Source organism: Catharus ustulatus, chromosome 9, assembly GCF_009819885.2.
Source record: "Catharus ustulatus isolate bCatUst1 chromosome 9, bCatUst1.pri.v2, whole genome shotgun sequence".
NCBI lineage: Eukaryota > Metazoa > Chordata > Aves > Passeriformes > Turdidae > Catharus > Catharus ustulatus.
This window is the reverse complement of record NC_046229.1, coordinates 32,728,948-32,750,587: the sequence shown is the minus strand read 5'-3', so window position 1 is coordinate 32,750,587 and position 21,640 is coordinate 32,728,948. Positions and strand designations below refer to the sequence as shown.

General features: G+C 42.9%; 1 protein-coding gene across 1 annotated transcript in view; it reads right to left on the bottom strand.

Annotated features, from left to right (window-relative positions):
* COP1 (COP1 E3 ubiquitin ligase) overlaps positions 1 to 21,640 on the bottom strand; it is a 137,050-nt gene that overhangs the window by 31,377 nt on the left and 84,033 nt on the right. Inside the window, exons 16-18 of the mRNA XM_033067559.2 lie at positions 5,893 to 6,010; positions 2,351 to 2,475; positions 1,141 to 1,301 (exon numbers count right to left, since the gene is read on the bottom strand). Coding sequence (XP_032923450.1) covers positions 1,141 to 1,301; positions 2,351 to 2,475; positions 5,893 to 6,010 — 404 coding nt within the window. The remainder of the gene's footprint in view (positions 1 to 1,140; positions 1,302 to 2,350; positions 2,476 to 5,892; positions 6,011 to 21,640) is intronic.

Genomic DNA, 21,640 nt, shown 5'->3' with positions numbered 1-21,640 from the left:
TGAAGTGAAGGCAGCTCAAGGAAGGGCATTTTTGGACACACAGGTTCTCACAGCACGTTTTTATCCACCAGAAAGACAAATTACCAAACTTACAACAACCAATGTTCACTTGAGATGTGTACACCAAGCTTTCCTAAAACCCCAGCCAGAAAGAAGCTGGTGATCCTACATAACTGACTCTCATGCCCCCTGTTCAAAACACTGCAGCCCACTTCTTACTTTTAAACACAAAGGACAGATCCAGTTGTGCATTTATTTTGATTTTGAATCAGAAGCATCCATCCGAAGTGAGTTTGTCCGTGACAACTTAATCACAATTACTGGAGTAGTGTCTACACATGCAGAAAACAGATTGGTGGACACTGTCTTTGTGAATATGACATCTCAGGACAGCAACGATGCAATATTTCACTTCATCTACTTGGAAGACTGCATTTAAGATGAACTCCTTTTTGCCCCCTCCCAACAGGCCCCTTCACGTGTCTGATCTGCAAACCTTGTACATACAAGAGTTACTTGCTCCATACTTTTAATGCAAGCTTTTCAAGAGCACCCTCTATTCAAAAGCACCATTTTGTTCTCTAGAGCAGCCCCATTCTGAAAGGCCACACTCATAAAAGCTGCATCAGGTCTTCCTGCCACATTAGTACACATGCTAGGGATGTGAATTCAGTTGCCCCTGGAACAGTCACTGAGGTGACTAGAGCCTGCACTCATCTCCTTTACATATCTACCCACCTAAATATGAAGGCTGTGTTCCAATGAGCAAACCCAGACAGACACAGGAACATTGAGACAAGGTTTCACAATGAGTATCTGCAGGCGCTGTCATTAAAGCAATAAAAACCCCACTAATGCACCCACAAAAACCATCAAGTGCCAGAAATATAATGCTGCTTTTGGGATTTCAGATACTATACAGAGGAATTCAAACACCCAGGTGGAAGAGTTAAGATCACAGCAGTCTCTTCTCCTCCAGAATTTCAGTTACCCTGCAAATCATCAGGGTTCTCACAATGACCTGCAAGTACCCTTAATTTCCCCATGAACAGGAAAATACCAAGCACAATCGAACCCTCAGCAAGGTTATTTTGTGAGAAAGCAGGAGCCATTCATTCTGCTTTCAAGCAGGAAGCTTACCCCATCCGGAAGTGCCCTCCAGCACACCGCGCTCACAAACTCATTTGTGTCATCTTCTTTCCGGTCCTTGTCCAGGACACTTTTGACTGTATCAAACTTGAACGTCAGCAGTGTCTTTGAGAGGCCCTTATAGTATAAGTAAAGGGAATTATTTTCACTTCCTAGAAATAAAAAAAATAAGTATACAAGTTATTAGGTTCTGGTAAGACAAACAAATAAGGGTTCGTAGCTCTTTCACTGCTTAAGACAAATCCAGACTTTTCCTTGTATTCATCAACATGCTCAGGGTGCCCTGGCAGCTGGAAGTGCTCCACAGCAAACTTACATCACACTTAATAATAGCACATGGTTTTATTACAAGACAACTGCAGTGTGCTGCACACCCACAAAGTGTACAGGATTCCAAGAACCATCCACAACTTCCTCAGGGCAAAGTATTTTGAGTAAAGCATTTGAATTGCCACTACATCCAGCCTGCTAAGAGCCACAGCTCAAAGGCAGGTAGCACTAGCAAAGTTTTGCCTGCCATAATCAAGTCTGGTCTGTGGAGGCTTAACCAAGAGAGACTAGACTGGACAAACTTTATTTAAAAGTCCATCCCAATTTCTGCCTTGAAAGCTGCACAGTGATTAGAGAACACACAAGCTAAGGTCCTCCCTTCAGTGCTGGCACAGCTGTCCTGCTCATCCTACAGCTATCAGCCTGTCACTGTCTTCCCAGCAAGAGCTGTGGATTTACAGAACTTTGACAGTCTGTCTTAAGCAGTGAAAGGACAGAACAGCCAAAGGGGTAACTAATGATTCAGTCTTCTAAAGAGCCATTTGTGATGTGGGCACTATTTACTTCACCATGCAGAATGCCATACTAAGTGACAAGTACTGGACCCTCATGTGGCCCAGGCTACCGGTGATGCATGAGGATGTGCCAATTGTTAATCTTGAAAGATATAAATTATATCAACAGCAATGACATTAGTAGTTGATTGTGATGACAGCAAGCCTGAATCATCATGCACTAATCAACCATCTATAGACCCCCTTAGGTCAGGGCTGCCAATGCCATTCCCTGGGACGGAGTGTGGAAGTTCAGAAAAATTTTCTATTAGAAAGCCCACGCAGCTAAATAGCACAGGTGGTGGTGTGCTTTGCAACTGGTGAGGCCCCAGCTCTGAGGAATCCTGTTAGCACGTCAGGGTGGCTGCTCTACTCACCACAGGCAATGTAGTCTCCGTTGGATGCAAGCCCTACAAAGTTCTTCTCGTTGATGTGACCCTTGAAGGAGCGCAAGCAGTGAGGTTTGCCTACATTCCACAGCTTCAGCTGACTGTCTGTTGACCTGAAAACAATACTTAAATTTACCCGGTTGCCATATGGCAGGAACTCCTCCCTGGCCACCCTGCTCCTCAGCTCTCCAATGACAATGTAAATGTAGGAAGCCCTAGTACATAACAGGAGATTTATCCCACTTTCAGTCATATGCATCTCAGCTTGAGCTCAGAAAGATAGCACCTTATTTTAAAAGCGTGTCAAAACACATTGTAAGTTTCAATAAACACTTCCCTGAAGTATTAGTCTTCCTTTTTCCCATCAATCGCAGAGCTCTCCACTGAACTGTTTGGCCTTTGGGCTGTCACTGCCTCCTCCAGATCCTCACAGATCCAAGACATACCAAAGTTATTTGTATTTTAAATCTTTACAGCATGGATAAAATCTGTTCCCTTCTCCATGCCAGCAGCAACTTTCATTCATGTCTTTCCAGGGCTTGGGTAAGAAGCAGTCTCCTCACTCTCCAGGTGCCCTGAAGCACATTCTCCTCTTCCTGCCCAATACTGAATCGGAGGACAGAAAAACCCATGGAGGCTCAGAGTTTCTGTTAAAATTAAATCTTTTTCTCATGTGTAATCAAAACTGCATGGATACAGAACTCAAGCTTCTACTTTTCCCCCCTTATCAGGGAAAGTTAAATATTACTATTTAAAATATATTGGGATTTAATCACAATTGTTGTTTTCCATGGTTCCCCCAAATGCAAATATACCTATCTGCCTTCAAAATGTTTTTCTGTTTACTGTGAGAGAACATTTTGCCTTTGGGGTTACTAATCTCCTCAATCTGGTAGACCTCAAATAGGAAGATCCCACATTTCTAGGAGATACAGAATTAATTTCTTCCCCCAAAACTGAAGAGACATGAACATAATCTCTCACTTCACAAGCATTACTTCCTAGCAATCACAGGTGACATAGCTCTGTATTCTGGCACTCACTGAGATTCACAACAGGGGAACAAATGGTGATATAGTGCAACTGAGGCCCCATGAAGCCATTTTAAAGAAAGGGATAGTGCTGTTCAGATCCCTAAATTTGAAGGAGATTGGGAGCAGGACCTGTCAGCCTCCTGGGTGGGAGGGAGGAGAAGCAGGCCATGCTCCCACACACAGGTCAGGTCACCAACCTTGCTGCTCCCTAAATATTTAGAGCTGAAAGGAAAAAACTCAAATCACACAGCATCCATCAAATATTACCAATGACGTAAGACAGTAGCCCTGCACCAATGTCCCATTTACCTAAAAATATAGGACAGAAGAGGAGAGATGCACCTTGTGCTATCCTGCAAAAAAGCTTATCCCAGTCCTCAATGACAGCTGGAATGACAAAGGAGTGCTAAGGGAGCTGCAGCAAGATTTGTTAGTCAGTGTTATTAGTATAAGGTCAGATCAGAAAAAAAGGTATCAACTCCTAATACCTTGACTTAAGCAGGAGTGCATTCCTAACCCCAGGTTGAGACAGGAAGCCCAAAACAGAGCATTCAGCCTCTCTGCCCAGTGTTTGTTCCACATCTGTCCTTGCCCTACACTGCTGCTTATTCTCCCTTCCCTCGTCCTTACTCATAGAGAAACAGCTCAGAGAAGGCAAAAATGTGTATACTCTTGATTTTTTTGGCCCACAAGTACAGGCAGGTGCTTTCTGTGCTATTAGGGTAGCTGTATTTTTAAAATGCTGCTTTTCAAAGCTTCAGAGTTGCCTGGAAACTAAACTTTTCTGCAGCCAGGAAAAAGCAGTGAAAGGCTAATCCCTGGTCCACAAGCTGTCAGATTCCTATGGCAGCTGCTGCTCTTAGCTTCCCATCAAGAAGACATCAGATATATAGGCACTTAACCTCTATATTTTACTGGCATATCTACTAGGTGTCTTCATTAAAACAAAACCACTAAAGTCTATTACAAATGGATAGTTTTTACTGTTAATGAATTCTTTTCAGGCTCTAGCCATGTTTATATTGCTTAGGATAAGCATGCCATGAAAGAAGAACGCTCTCTCCCTAGAACTGCAAGGAGAGACAAAGGTGGTGGTGTTACACTGCTCTTCTGGTTTCATATCCTCTCCAAAAACACATCTTGTATGTGCTGCTCTGTTAAATCTGTCTCTCTGTAAATCAGCACTGTAATCAATGTGTTGTGCTAAATACCAGGGGGTTCTGAACACCCCTGAGGTCAAAGCCTATCTCTACAAGGCAAAGAAAATCAATGCAATCCATAAAACAGCTTTAGCTAGAAATCTAGAGAATCTGAATATACATACAATTTTTTCTTAAATCAGTGCTTGATTTTTGAGAATCACTGCTGCTGTTGCCTCTACTCAGTTTGCAAAAGGAAAGGTAGGAAAAATAATCTGCTCTGACATTTCTTCCTGATCATACAAGAAGGTAGGTGGACCCTTCAGTTAGTCCCCTCACCCTGCTGCTGCCTGTCCAAGTCTGACAGCTCTAACAGCTCTATCGATAACTCCTCTCAGAACTTTGGGAGATGCCTTCTCAGAATGCTGGCCCAAGCAGAACAGGGCCATTCTAAAATAAAACATCCCATAAGTGATGCTTCACTTGATTATGGCTGTAAAACAATCCCAGCCTCCTCCTGTTTCTATTAAATACTTTCTGTAACAGAGATTTGGTTCAATGCATTAAATTTAATTTTCTCTGTGTTCCAGATATGAATTTGCAGCCTTATAGAGTTATAATGTTAATAGAAGTAAGAAGAAAGAAGCTGATTAAATATAAGCAGTACCAGAAGCCATCAGGGAATCCTCCATCATGCTGTTCAGCTCAGAGTAACTCCCTTGCAGCCTGAAAATATCCTGAAATGCTCTGTGTAAAAACATGGGACAGAACCAAGCCGGATAACCACTGGCTCAGGACAAGGCAGCAAGCATACTTCCTGGGACTAGATCTACCCCTGTGATCCATCCCTTCTGCCCTCTGCTGTTAGACACAAACGTGTTGAGATCAAAGATTCCCCTGCAGCCCCTCACCTTCCTCCTTAGGTAAGAGAGGTTCACCTATGGTTTAATGAAGAGGCTTGTAGCTAGTCATTGCCAAAGCTATCCAGAAGAGAGGAAGCCACATCTGGCTTTGGGGTAGACACATCTGGCCATATAACTGAACAGAAGCTGGAGAACCTTTGTCATAGAGTTCTGGTCGGGAGCATCCTCAGTGCACACAGTGAAAGTCCACCTGCAGCTTCCCAAAGTCAGTGCTTGGCCACAGGAGCCATATCTAGTTGTCTTCATATTCCTCTTAAGTATTTTAGCTCACAAGACAGCACAGCCAAGTGACATCAGGAATGAATTTCTATTTTTGACTTGGAGAAAAGCAATGATCTGCTTCCCAAAAGCACAGCAGCCCATGTGAGCAGCCCTGAAGAGCACTGAGAAGAGAGGGCTACACAGTTTTTAGCGACATAAAAGGCAACACTTACGCAGAGACGATTTCTTCCCCGCTCACAAATTTTGCATAGGAGACTGCCTTGCGATGCCCTTTGAATACCATGATGGGCTGCTTAGTGTTGCGAAGGTCATAGTAGTGAACACAATGATCTGGAGACAAGGAAGAAAAGGGGTAAACAATTTAATCAGTTGGGAAGGATGCACAGGATCTGTAATAATCACAGTGAAAATCCTGCCTGTAGTGTCCACATCTCACTTCAAGCCCCATCTAGGATAAACAGTCTGTACTACAGCAAGAGTCTTTTTAAGAAGGCTTCCTAAAACAGCCCCAAAACTCCTTCTATAAGGGTCCATTCTCCCTTTCAAAGAGTCAGGAAAGGAAAAAGGTGCATTCGCATGTGTGTGTTGGTACATGTGTCCTCCTGCAAACCCCACGTATCCGTAAACCCCATGACCCTGTTCAAGGCAGTGGCTAAATGGACTCTCACCTCTTCTGCCTACCTTCTCAGCTCCCTGCCCAGCCACTCCAAGTGTCATTTCTAATTCCCAACCTCCTCCTTCTCCTTTCTCAAGCTGCCCCCTCACGGAAAACAAAAACTCAGTCTGCTACTTACACTGGATTGTGGAAAAACAGGATTGAATTCGTCAAACTTGCTTCTGGATGGATAACCTTCCTACCTTTGTTTTTTGCATCTCTCCTCTGACTTTATTACCAATCAAGAAAGAATTAGCATTTCTGCTAATGAGGGAACAGACTAAATTCCAGTTCATTTTAAGATTAAATTCACAGATGTGCCCCAGTGCCACAACCATATAAGAAGGATCACAGCAGAATTAGCTATATGTTTACTTTTCTACACAACTAAATATCGATTCTCAAGAAACCAGAAAAACAAGAAGAAAAAACCTCATGAGACCCAAGCCCCAGACACCCTCCCACCTCAATAAAGTTAATAAGCTTCTTCTTTCCCAACTTTCAGCTTTTAATGTTGAACTTCATTTAACTATCCCTTGCTATTCTGGAAGCACAGGAAAGGAAGGTCAGCGAAGGCCACACACATAGAAACCAAGCGGGACATCTCTCTCAACTTGTGATACCCAGCCATCAGCTGAAATCTGCTCTGACCCTCCTCCCACTGAAATAATGCCCCACTGGTGGAAGCTTATCACAAAGATTACATAGAAATGAATTTAAATTCCAATAGCTGCAGCTATTTTTGTATTTGCACAGATTTCAAAGCTGGGTCTTCTGTACAGCTGAGAGACTCGCTGTCTCAAAATCCCATGTGGTTTGAGATAACCAGGTTTACACCAATCAAGCTACTGCAACCATCATCAGACCTGCAAGGGGAGCTCCTCCCCCAGATTAAGGAGCTAATTGATGGCCATGGCAGGATGGGGTGGGGACTGTGTCAGAAATACTTTCAATAAAACAAGGTGGGCAGGCAGGTCAGCTTCCCTGCTCACTGCTTCCAGCACTCTGCTCTCTGCAGATGACCATCTCAGAGGTCTCTCTGGACAAGCAAGGATTTCTGGCTCTCTTCCTCTTCAAGGTGTGAAAGCAGATGCTCCAAGAAGCCACACCAAGTTTTCTCCACCATTTACACTGCCAAATTACTCTTATGTTGAAACCCAGCAGCTATTGCACACCTTGCTATCTGCACTGAAGCTGCTGTGCCCTGAGCACTCTTTCAAACAGCTCCTATGTCTTTCAACCTCTGAAATATTAAATCTCCAAAAAACCCAGTGTGCTCCTACCATTTGGATATTTTAATTAGCTGTAGAGAAACATGATGTTGCAATATGCTTATTGTAAAATGGGCTAATTTTTTAATGGACTTTGAACTAAGCATTAGCACACTAACAAGATTTGGGCATCTTGGGCTCTTCTGCTTCTCTGAAAGCTGGAGCCAAGAAGCTCCACAGTTTTTCATCTATCCCACAGACCTGCAGGAGCTGTGAAACAGTTAACTGGCAATTGTTATTTTAACAAATTTTGAGCAAAATTATTCTAGCAGGGCTTTTTAGTAGGAATCAGTTAGTGGATAAGCCTTTCAAGTATTTCTTTGCTTACAGTTTCAACACTGGCCAATCATTAGGGCACCTTTTTGAGCACCAGATTTTATCCTTCAAGAAAGTGGCAGGGAAAGGGATACCTGCAGATGGCTGCACATGAGCAGCTGGAGCAATGCAGAGAGGAGAGAGCTACAGCAGGGCAGACAAGTCTATTTGCAGAGCAGAGCCATGAAGTTACATTCACCTTCCAAATATCCCTGTAAACAGCTAAAAGCCTGGCAGCATCTGGCCCCAGCACGGCTGTGCCACTCGGCATCAGCAGGGCAATCAATCACTGTCTGCTCTCATCACAACAGGTCTGAGGGAACCAGCAAGGCCAGTGGGTTCTAAAATTAGCCACTTAATTATTAATTGATTATTTCAGCAGACAAAGTGTTGGTGACCAACTGAGTTTTAGTTTGTTTATTTTTTAAATTCAATTGAAGCAGCTATTTTTTAGTAAATGTATGAAGACAAATGCTCACTGCACTCATTAAAATCTGAACAGGTGGTCATGTTTTACAATTAAAGAGATACTCTGTCTTGTAGGCCATATGGACTTCGCAAAAAACATGATAAAAATGCCATCTGCTGAGGAAGTAGAGAGCCCCAAAGTGAAGCTACATGAGAAAAATACAACTCCCAGGTACCCCAGCAAAAGCCTTGCCTGGTGAACTTCGATGAGCTGAAATTGTCTGGGATGGGCAGCATCTCTGGCACACCAGTAGATCCTAGGTGAGGTGGCAGAGTGCTCTGGGAGGCTCAGAAAATGAGTTTTTCCCAAGAAACAGCTGAAGGTGAGGGAAATGGAGTGGTCAATGAGAGGAATCAAACACTTCCTGAATTCCACAAGAACCTATCAGCTCATCCAGCATCCTAGCACTGGCTCCTGCCCTCAGCATCCCTGGTAGACCATGGAGCATGCTCCACTGCTAACTAGCAACAGCAGGGGCAACTGCTTCTTGTTTTCTCTTCAAAATGAACATCAGTGTAATAATTCAGCTAGTTTCCACCCCAACCAGAAAACTCACTTAGAGCAAGTTCATCTTAAAATTCACATTTATAGAGTTAAAGCTTCCTGCCCGCTCAACCCTTGGGCAGCAACAGCTCCCTGCTTCACCTTTTCTTCTGCATTCAGGTTTAATTTAAATATTTATGAAATAATGGGAAAGAACATGTATCTATTTCATAACAAATTAAACACTCCAAAGCAATTCTCATCTAGTTCAATGTCACTGCAGAAGCTGAGCATGATAGAATCTGCTGCTACACCTTCTGAATTCAAATGCTTGCTGGCAAGTAATTTTATTTTTTATACATGTATTTTTAAGTGATCTCAGAAGGCAAAAAGGACAGCTAAGCTCTGCCATTGCTGCTGATGTCTCTGACCACAAGCCTGAGTTTTTAAATAGTGCTTTTCCAGTACACTCAGCTTACTTCCCTTAAAACACTGCTGCTTTCACCTCTGAGCCATCTAGTGACAACTAATAAAGAATTCAGACTTCTCCAAATTTCTGAGATCTCTTCAGTAAATACAACTCATGTCAGCAAAGGAAGGCATCCCTCTCTGCTCAGCTGCTCAAATTCACAAGACTCCAGCTGGCAGAAAAAGGGAAAAAGAGAAGGATGGTTTTGTGCTGAACAAGGTGAAGGGATCAGCACCTCCTCAGTCTCAATTCTCAGGTTCAGCTTGGTTGCAGGGGTGGGGATGCAGTAAATGAGCTGATGATGTGGTTACATAGTCACAGAAAATCACATTTAAGAACTTCTAAAATAAGAGAATTGGGAATTGCTAATGGAGCCAAGCAGCATCGTAGATTATCTCCAAATTGTTTAGAAAAATGGAACTGATCTTGGATTTTTAGTTGTTAAAACAAAAGAAAGAAAAGGACAAAGTCTGTTTTTGCCAAAAGTGATTTTCCTTACATTTAGACTTGTTAATCAAATTTACAAAACTGCTGTTACCAGCAGGCTTTAGGATCAACACCACCTATTGTAAAGCTCTTACTGTGTACCGATGAGCAACAGCTCCACAAAGAGCAGCAAGGGTTATGATAGGGCGTCACGTAGCAGCAATTTTATCTTTCACTGAGTACCAGCAGCACACACAAAAACCAGAGAGCAGAGCAATCCCACTCTCCAGGTAACATTCATCTTCTAGGTCATGTATTTCACCCACCTTCACCATGAACATTAATCAGCATCAGCTAATTCACAAGACCCCCCAGGCTTTTTTCAACCAAGAACCACTTACTTGAAGGAATATCAAGCGAAGGACAGCAAAACAAAAATTCACCTGCAATGCAACAGTTTTATATTCAAAGGATGTAACCACCAGAAAGCCTAGAGAGCTGCATACAAAGGTTCTGTGGCTCTCCTCTGGAAAACTAAATTACTGGAGGATCAATGCCCATTTTTCTTAGTTCAGTGATTTAAAAAATGCACATTTCTCAACTGTTCAATATTTAGATTATTGATCCATTAAAAAATAAGTCCTTTACATTACTTGGATTTCTCAGCACTCACAAATTTGAGAATAAGTGGTGCTTCTTGTTACACAGCAGATGAATATCATGGTCAAGAAGATGCCCATATTCAGATGCAGAGGTGTCAGGTGGGCAGCCAGATGTTAATTAAGTGGTCTGGTAGAAGTATTCTGTGATCAAGGCACATTCTGGACTTTTTTAAAAAATAAAATACATCTTCAATAGCAAACCTAAAGGTCAAAATAATTTCATGCATTAATGCTCTGGCTAGAGCCTGCAGTCCTGCATACCATGTGCTACATATCTTTTAGTGAAACAAAAGCTCAGGCTGGAATGTAATCTTTAATGTGCTCTTGTGCTTCTCTGGCCATGATGGTCTGACTTGTTACATCTAGTAACTAACGTCCTCAGCTCACCATTGCCCCATCTTCTTCATTTGTCTGTTTTCCTCCATATGAACTTCAAGCTGGGATTAAGGCTGGCTTGTTTTCACCAGTGAAACTCTGTATACCCACAGTAACAGGAGACGTTTATAGTCTGAGGGAATGTATTTAAATGACTTATTTAACAAGACAAACTGTGTCAGAGCAAATTTGGTGCAAGATACCTCTGCTCACCATCAGTTAGATTACCCAGGGGAAACCAAAAGAACAACAAAATAGAAGTATATAAAACAAGCCCACAAAATGGTTTTCATCAGAATGAAAGAGGAGAGACATGACTTTGTAACATCTCATTTCAGTTTTATGTCCATTGGCTAAAAAAAAAAATTATTTCAGAGATCCTGGTGGAAACCTCAATCACTCAAACATCAAAGGGGTTAGCAGAAATCCAATTTATATATATTTAAACATCTACCTACAGAAATTGATCTTTCACTCATTTCTCCTCTGTATACCAAGTGTAAGCAAGATCACTCAGTTTTCAGGGCTCCAAGAATTGTTTCTAGACAACCTGTTTAGCAGGAAAACATAACTACAGTAATTTCACAACTATAAGGCGCACCCCCCCGGATTCGGCAAAATTTGCAACTTTGTAGATCAGATAAGGCGCACCGGTCTATAAGGCGCACTTTTTTTTTGCAGTGAGGCCCCGCCCCCAGCTCACCCCGTGGGGTTGCTGGCCGAGGCCCCGCCTCCACCCGGCAGCCATTGGCCCCCGGGCCCGCCTCCACCCGGTAGGGGCGGTGCCGCGAGCCACCGAGCCACCCTGGACCCGGCAGCCATGGGCCCCCAGGACTGCTTCCACCTGAGAAGGGGGGTGCCGCGGCCCCCCTAGCCCGCATTCACGCGGCAGCCATGGCTCCCCAGGACTGCCTGGACCCAGGAACGGGGCTGCTGCCGGCCCCCTAGCCTGCCTTCATCCGGCAGCCATGGGCTCCCGTGGCTGCCTGGAGCCAGGAGCGGGGTTGCCGTGGCCCTCCTAGCCCACATTCACGCGGCAGCCATGGCTCCCCAGGACTGCCTGGACCCAGGAACGGGGCTGCTGCCGGCCCCCTAGCCTGCCTTCAGCCGGCAGCCATGGGCTCCCGTGGCTGCCTGGAGCCAGGAGCAGGGGTGCCGCGGCCCCCCTTGCCCACATTCACCCGGCAGCCATGGGCTCCTGGGACTGCTTCCACCCGGGAATGGGGGTGCCGCGGTCCCCCTTGCCCACATTCACCTGGCAGCCATGGGCTCCCGGGACTGCCTGGACCCGGGAAGGCGGGTGCCGCGGCCCCCCTTGCCCACATTCACCCGGCAGCCGTGGGCTCCCGGGACTGCCTGGACCCGGGAAGGCGGGTGCCGCAGCCCCCCTTGCCCACATTCACCCGGCAGCCGTGGGCTCCCGGGACTGCCTGGACCCGGGAAGGCGGGTGCCGCGGCCCCCCTTGCCCTCATTCACCCGGCAGCCATGGGCTCCTGGGACTGCTTCCACCCGGGAATGGGGGTGCCGCGGCCCCCCTTGCCCACATTCACCTGGCAGCCATGGGCTCCCGAGACTGCCTGGACCCGGGAAGGCGGGTGCCGCGGCCTCCCTAGCCCACATTCACCCGGCAGCCATGAGGCCCCAGGACTGCCTGGACCGGAGAGGGGCGGTGCCTTGGTCCCCCTGGCCCGCCTCCACCCGGCAGGGGCAGTGTCGCGGGCCTCCGGGCCCGCCCCCAGCCAGCTGCAGTGGCACTTCCGGCTCCCCCCACGGCTCTCAGCTCACACTTCCGGTTTGGCAAATTTCGCCGCTTTGTACATCAGATAAGGCGCACCGGACTATAAGGCGCACTTCCGGGTTCGAGGGAAAATTTTAGTCAAAAGGGTGCGCCTTATAGTCGTGAAATTACTGTACTTCCTTATGCCTTGAAGTGTCCAGAGTACAGTGGTTCAAATCAAAGCTTGTTTTGAGTGTCTGTGAATGAAGACTACTCACTATTATTTCCCTACAAGTTATGTCACAAAAGAAGGGATAAGCCATCTTGATGAATATTTGCTGAATATAGATAAACAAGAGGTAGAACAACAGAACTTTAGATGGGTTCACCAAAAGTCTCTTTTTTGGTCAAGCTCAGTGTGATTTCCAGCTATACAAAAGGAAGCTTGCATCCACAAAGCTTAAGTCTTTGGTTCAACTAAGAATGGAAACAGGATCAGGAGACTCACGTGAAACCTCAGTTTTTAAAGGAAAAGTTTTTTTTCCTATTAGGAAGGAGAAAGAGGAAAGAGATAAAAAGGAAAAACATCCTGATTTTAAAAATAAACTCAAATCACTGTTCTTCCATACAGGACACTGAAGATGACATGGCACATTAGGGTACCTTGGTCCACAGAGAAACCTGAACAAGGGCCAAGTAAACACCCGAGGAAAGGCAGAGAGCTGCCATCAGAACCCAAACCTCGAAAAATAAATGCTTGAAAACACATTTCCTTAAATTCCAGAGGAAATATACAAAAGCCATCTACATAGCTTCAGAATTACTTACAGACTAACTAAAAAAGCCATTAATAAAAAAAGTGGAACTTCTCCAGTGGATCTTCTACATACCTGTGCACCAGGAAACGGAGCCTCCCTGCCAAGGCAGTGATATCAAAGGCTAGTTGAAAGACAACTTAGAGTGTAATTATGAAGAAGCCCAAATGAAACTTAATCTTATACAGAATGCAATTCCTGTTAGAAAGCATTTTTGCTCAAGGGTCCTGCAAGTCATGGAAGACTGTAGGTTGGAAGAGACCTCTGAAATCCAGCCAGTCCAACTGCCCAGTCAAGGATAGGACAACTGCAAAGTTGGATTAAATTTCCAAGTTAAATATTTATGTTCAAGAGTTCTACTCTGTCATGCTCCAAGCATTTCCAAAGACAATTCTATAAACACTTCCCTCAGCTGTATTGAAAGTGCTCTTATGTCAAAGGACTAGGGAGATTTTTTTTTTTAAAATACAAACTTGCTTAAGCTATTTGCTAATGACATAAGAAACACAAGGCATTAGCCCATCTCTGGACATTACAGCAATAATATCTAGGCTGTGTTTTGCTGCAAAAGTTTCTGGCTCCTCAGATTTTTCAGGTTTTGTCTATGATCACACAATGGGGACCGCATGAAGCACTGTCAGACAACCTTAGCTCTCCTTCAATTCACCTTTTTTCTTACTAGTGAAAAAGGGAATGAACAGCTCAATTTTAACTGCTACCAAGCCTGCAATACCACACAACAGTATTGCACATCTTCATGCAACTGAGGTGGCTTTGTTCAGAAAGTTTAGGGTGGAGATTTAATCTTCCCTACAGCAGAAAGGCAAGCTGAGGTTTGAACATCCATATGTGGGTGTGGCTCTGGAAAGAAGACTGGGAACATAGGACAGCTGAACATTCCATCTTAGGGAATAATTCAACTTAACAAGTGAAATTTCATGCAGAAACCAACCCTCCCCCCCCAAAAAAAAAAAAAAAGGTCTTTATTAAAGCAACAGAAATGCAGGGTGGGACTTGGACATTTGACAAAGAATGGAGAAGAAGCCTTCCAGCCAACAAAACACCATAAAGAGATTTATTCCACTTGAGAGAGTAATATGGGGATGGGATATTATCAGTGCATGGTTTGGCCTATCACAAACCATTTCTCTGAGGGAAAACAGTGTGATAGTTTCCACTACATAAAAGAAACAGATGCTTCAGGAAAAGAAAAGAGATGACAATGCATTAGGGACAGGAAAAAAACGGGCTTGAATTCATATGAATAAAGCCCTGCACTAAAAATTAGCACAAGATTTTTCTGAAGAAGAAATTCGATAATATCAACAACAGTAAGTTGACTTCAGTGCCCTCTGTACAAACCATTTTCCTTGCTGTAAAGGCAAGAGATTAAAAATGGGTTTGATATAGCCTGAAGAAAGAACTGTGGCAGATGAAACTGTCCAGAGCATCTTGCTGAAGAATGCAGTGTGCTGTTTTTCTCTTGCAGCATGACAAATCACATGAGGAGCAGACAGCAGAAATCAACCCATGTCACCCCAACACCTCCCTGCAGAACACTGCAGAGCAGGTAAAGCTAACTGGTATTTTTTTATTTTTCCTGTTTGTACCTTCCCTTCCAAAAACCCCCAATAAAGCAAGAAAAAATTATCCCAACAGCCATTATCACAGACATATTAAAATGTTTGCTGGATATGGCTTTGTAGTCACAATTTTTTCTGCCAGCAGAAACTGCAAGCACTTTGTTTCTATACCTAAGATCAAATTATTGATTTGATGCATTTGCTTTTTCCTCTTCTTCTTACCTGGAGTTTTCTGTGCAATGAAGGAACAGTCTGAATAACCATTTTCTGCAGCCCTAGGGAAATCTCAGCAATCTCTTCTAGAAGCAGTGCTCTGGTCGACAGCAGCAAACCATGCCTTTCATTTGTATTTCATGTGTGTGTCCAGATGATTTGGGATGCGGTACTTCATTTATATTTGCTCTCAGAGCTCTGTCTAGACAAGTTGTCTCTATACAAATGATACCAGACTCCTGGGGAGGTCCTGCACACCCCAACTGCATAGGTGTCAAACATTCAATGGTCACCCAAAAAGGGACTGAACTTGAGAAAAGCATTCAAAATACATATTTTCCCTGCAGGTGAAAATCTCTGCCGTGTACTCTAAAGACTATACAAGATTAAGCAAGGTCTGTATGATTCATTTTGCTGGTGGCAAAATCTTAAAAAAAACCAAACAACTAAACCCTTTAAAGTGAGGAAGCCACAGAGCCCATGATGTTAGAGAGGAGATGAAAGGAAGTTTCTAAAGCAGAGGAAGGCACACGGGTATTTGGAAATGACAACTTAATCTCATTTTCCTACACTGCAATACAGATGATGGGTGACAGCCTCCAAAAATGAGATTTAAGGAATCTGATGGAAATTCACCCTCAAAAATCATACTTACAGAATTAAACACAAATCCAGCCCAGGTTTTCATTTAAACAAACACAGAACACAGCTTTGAGAAGAAGAAAAATTACTAACAGTTTAGCAAACTGGATGATAAAAGGAGCACCATGAGAAAGATCCACTGCATTAAAACTGAAATAAAGAGCTGATGGTTAGACTGAATGTGTGGTAGCCTCAGTTTAATTTCTGGCAAAACCAACAGCACAACAAGACCCTTCTGCTTTTCCTTCTACAAAAGAAAGGCTCAGGGATGTGCCAGGGTTTCAGGTCAACACTTGAAATATTTTGACAGAACTCTGCAGGTAACACTATACCCTGCTTCACCCAGTGATTTGCATCTCTCACTCACACCAACTGTGTTATTTTTAAAAACATACATACCAACACTAGCATTTCCTCTAAAGATCTATATCTCCCTCTGCTGAACAGATAAAGAGAACACCAGCCTTGATGGGAACTGCCAGCTGGGTTTTTAACCTTTGTATTCCACAGATTCCCTATAGCTTGAAGTTAGAGATGACCTTTGCCAGGTTATGGATAATGGTCTTTACATACTCAGGACATTTTGTTACTGACTTGTCTGAAGTTTTTGATACAGCAGCCCATAAAACCTTCACCCTAAATAACTTGTCTTGCATTACGGAGAGGAGGAGACATAAAACATTAGATATTAATCAATTGAGAAAAGGGCTCTGATGGGAGAGGGAAGCAAAACATATTTCTCTAGAACTCTTTTGAAACTTCGACCTTTATGGTTTTAAAGAGTTATAGTGATTTCTCACAGGAGTAAGGGATACATGGCTACTGTGCAATTCAAGGATTGCTGAGAAACACAATATTCAGTACACACAAGCAAGATTTACTAATGCTACAAAATTAATGAAGAGAGCAACAGTAATCACCTGCAACTTTGGGAAAAAAAATCATTCTTTACATCTGAAAGAGGAAAAAATAATTATGCACTGTTCAGATGTGACATTCAATTATGCTCCTAACTCAGCTTTTTTCATTGAGTAACATGCAGAACTCTACATGCACTAGTGCCTTTAAGCTGATGTCCAAAATCAATTTCATGACACCTAGAACACGTGAAGAACAGTCATTTGATAGTAAAAGGTGCTTCAATCCATGCTGTTTAAATGGACTAGACCTTGGAAGAGATGAAACTTCTTATGTGAGCCACAGGAGCCTTATTTGTACAAGGAGTGCTGGGTCCATCTATCAAAGCCAAATATACTACGTCATTTGCTAAACAGATCTCTCACAATGCAAGATACATACTGCACACAACAAGCACTATTCCTAATGCTAAAGCCATATCAGCTCATGTTCTCAAAAGAATCAAAGTTGCACAAGCCACAGAGCTGTGATGGAGGGAAAGGGCAGCACAGATTCCCTGAAACCACACACTCCAAGAGGTCACAGTGACGTAGACAAGGGCTTGAGGTGTTAGAAAAAAACTGCATGTAAACAGGAACATCCTCCCTAGGATTTTAAGACTGCATTTATGAAGCAACAGCTTTCAGGTTTCTGTTGTATTAGCAGGCATCATACAAAGAGAACCAAACAGGCTTCAGAGCCACCAAAGTGGCTCTAAGGAAAGTGCAGGCTTCTGAGAATCTGAGTTTCCCAAATTACCAGTCAAACCTGATTTTAGACTAGAACTACATTTTGTTTCACTAGGCTGAAGAGATATTAGCCTTCTTAACTAGGTCCTGGAGATGATGACCTGGTTCATTACCTAAAGTGACCTCACAGCAGACTCCACTGGAAGAGAGGATGACACAATATAGTGTCACAGTTGCTAAAATCCAAGTTTCAGGTAAGAAGGCTTAAACCAAAGGTATGGTAGATTATGTATACAGAGAAACAAGCACAGGAAAGCATGTGATGATACAAGGTATCCAAGGTGGGAAAAAAAGCAACATATCTTAACTAGGCAATAAAATAAGTAATGTGAAGAGCAACTGGGTTTGCACATGAATCTGGAGTCTCCCTTTCTGCCATCTTCTTGAGATTTAAATGGCTAACAGGAACCTTACCACAACATTCAAAACTCTGCTCTTAAAAACTCATGCGATGTTTACATCAGACACTATGAAAAGATGCCTTTGAGACGAGAGCCCACACTGCACTCACTGGTTACAGATTTTCCTGCGCAACGTGACAATGTTCACCAGTTAGGATGGAAGCACAACACCCAAACAGAAGGCTAGAACAGTTAATCTATGCACCAGTCTGAACAGGAGAAAATGCAGGAAGCCATTACAGAGGATGTCACTCCAAAGAGTAATTCTTTTGAATGAGCTACCAGAAAAACTGCAGCTTTGAAAACTGTCGAGGTTGGAAAGCATTAAACTCTTAAGGGATACAGCAACAGTTAGCAGTAAGAGCAGTTCAGCATTCTGAGTAAAAGATGAATGTTGGAGTCGCCTATCTGTTCCTGAATTCCAAGATTCATTTTAAGTTAAATTTGAATTTCGTCACATTGACTAAATTACTTCTGTGCCAGTTGTAAGACAACATGTTCGGAAAAGAATATTTAAGCAAACAATTAGCACACTGATTTTAGTTAATGACAGATTTATCCTTTTCTCTAGAGAATCACATTGAACTTTTCAAGTTCATTTTATTAATTCACTTGTTAACAAAGTGTGATGACCTTGGGGATAAAGTTAGGAAACTCCCAGTAGGTCTCCCTATATTATTACTCACTACTCATTGCAAATGCTTTATCCAAGACAAGTCACATACCGCTTTTTCTGTCCAAGTAAAAAAGTTTTATCAGCTCTTAAACTCTTGAGGCTTATATGAAAATTGCACATGCAAGACATCCTGCACACTGATGAGAGTTTTCATGTCGCTTTGTGATTTCCTAGGAAGCAGTGGCAGCAAGGCAGGAAGACAGCACCTGGCAGATCTGGCAGCATCTCTGATGTGCAGGAACGGAAAAATCAGCTTAACTACAGAGATCTCAAGTTTAAATAACATGGTATAGCTGCAGTTCTTTTCACTGTCAGTCCCAAGAAGAAGTACAATGCGATCTACCTACCAGACCCAGAGAGATTGTCTTCACCAAGACAGCAGAGGGCTTGGTTTAGTATCTCACCTTAATTTACATCCCAGGGTCATGAAGAGGGATAACATGTAAGTCAAACCTTCAGTGATGTGCCATCACCTAAAACACCCCACTAAGCTCAATGTTTCTACTACAACAAGCACTTTGGGACAGAAATATGATCACAGCCATACTGGCCAAAAATACAGATTCCTCTAATCAACCCTTAACTGACTGAAGTGCTGTAAATGCTTTCCAATGCAAAACAAAGCCTTTGCAGTGAATTCTGGAATGAGTTTGAATTAAAGGCGACAAATGTGCACTTCCAAAATGCAGACCTTGTCCCCTACTTCCCTTGTCAACAGCCTCAGAGATCACGGACTGGGTCCTAAAATGCAAAGACATACTGCAAGTAAAGTCCTATCCAAATAACGGGCAAGCCCTAAACTGCTGCATGCCACTTTGCTTTCATCAAGGTTGAATTCTGAGCACTCACTACTGCGAAGTTTTTGCACGGGTTTGAAAGAAATGCCTAACCTTCATCTGTGTCTTTAAACACAGAGCTAAATTCATGCACTTAAGGTAATCTTGTAGCTCAAGCCCAAGGAAACTGCCTAACTCCACCCTAAACATGTCACATATTCACACAAATAGATCCTTTCTGAGTCACTGCAGGCTTTCAATAGAACACACTACTCACCCATGAGAATCTATTAAGATAAGACCTTGCTCTCAGCTGTAAAACATTCCTTCTCTTCCAAAACGGCACACTACATTGTTGGTCATTAATATCCATCATTCTTCTGAGCTGAGTGACAAGCCAGGTAAGTCACCCAGATCTGAGACAGTGTGCAAGGCTAACTCTGCAGGGGGATGTCTGGAGAAATCACTGCTCCAGTTACTGCAGCAGAAAAATCAGTATTTCACTGGCCAAGATAGTCCCCAAAGTGGCCCCACTTGGACACCAGGTATATTAGAAAAATAGAATGATGATGATAAAAAAGCCACTTTTGACCCTGAACTGTAAGTGCACGAGGGTGATGCAGAGACATTAAGGGGTGGGTAAAAAGCTGCGAATGAAAAAAAGATGTTAGCACAGCAATAGGATTCCTTCATAATGCTGATACTGATCCACAGTATCAAATTAGTTTTGTGATCATTCAATGAGGGAAGAAAGGTATCACCATTCAAAACCAGAATAAAACACCATTGTGTAATGCTAAAGATGGTACACAGGAAATATCTTTAAACATGCTGGAAAACGTGGGGAAAGGCAAAACCACCTTTGAAGTAGAAAGTGAGGAAGGGAATAAGGACGAGAGGGAACTGGTAAGAGAGGAGAAACTAAGCATTAAGAGCAGGCCTCATGTTCACTGAGGGTTTGCCCCTTGTTAGTAAATATTGGCATTGATACAAGCTGCCAAAGGCATGTCTGGGGCTGGCACTGGGTGCTCAATGGATCAGAGAATAACCTAATTCCAGAAAAAAAGCAATTCAATTTCGACCATGCAATTGGTAGTGTGAAGGAAGAGATGGAAAAGCAAAATCTGGGATGTTTAGGAGGGAGTATGGCATCTCCAACGCACATATTCTCAAACTCTGTTGCTGTAAATAGCAAGATCAGCACCAATAAGCACCACCTATTTTTTCCCCTGCCATGGTCACTTCCATCTAAACCAACACTATCAAGAATTTGTGACAACATAGCAAAGGTGTTTCAGAGACTGATCAAAACTAAAAGTGATGCAGAAAAACCTTAATTTCTGACCATGTTGCAGCTGTTCTGTTGCTATCAACTGTTCATATGTATTTTAGCCAAAAGGATGTGCCTTATAGTCGTGAAATTACTGTATTTTGAGAAGCTTCTGGAAAGGAGACAGTCTGTCCTGCATCTCTGCAGCCCTGAGAAACCTCTCTCAGCTGTCAATACAACATGCTAGATTTGTGGGTCCTACAAGTAAAAAACACATCATTTGAGGAGATGATGCAACTAATGTCATAGAAACTTCAGATTTCTGAATTCTTACAAAATCTCTACATAATATATGGGAAATAAAAAGTCAGTGGTAGCTGATGACACTATTACAGCATGCTGGGAATAAAACACTCCTACTATCAATAGCTACACTGAGCTCACTGGAGTTAGCAGACAGTCTGATCTCATCCAGACTGCACAACTTGGACATTCCAGCTGCAAAGAGCATGATGCATTTTCAGCCTTTAGTTTTCTTCTTCAAAGCAGGGAAACAGCAGGGTTAGAAAATAGATGGGTTAAGGACATCAGTGCTATTACTGAGGCAGAACAATAATAACTTCAGCCATGATTTATATAGTTAATTTCAGGATAAAACCCTATCTGTTTTTAAAAAGGGGAAAAGATCACAGAATGACCTGATTTTGTATTTGGCAGTGATTACAGTTTATACTGGACAATGTTTCAACTCAAGAAGCATGCAAATAGAATATTTCATTAGAGTAACAGACAAAAGGAGTCTTTTCTTCTTTATCTGCCCTCTCCACTGCAACAGATTTTATCAGGCTGCAGCCAGACATACTAGCTTTCCTCTCACCTGAAGTGCCTGATTTTAAGTGAATTACTTCTCAAACCAATATCCATTTCTCTCTTCTAGAGGCTCTATTTCTAGTTTATTGCTCATTTGTTCTGTTTTAAGCTACCCAACGTAATTTTTTAAAAGCTTCATATAAAAAAGCTTCAGAGTGAAGAGTCCAGAAAATAAACATATATATATTAGATGCTAATCCTGTGGTATTTAAGCTTGGTTTCCTA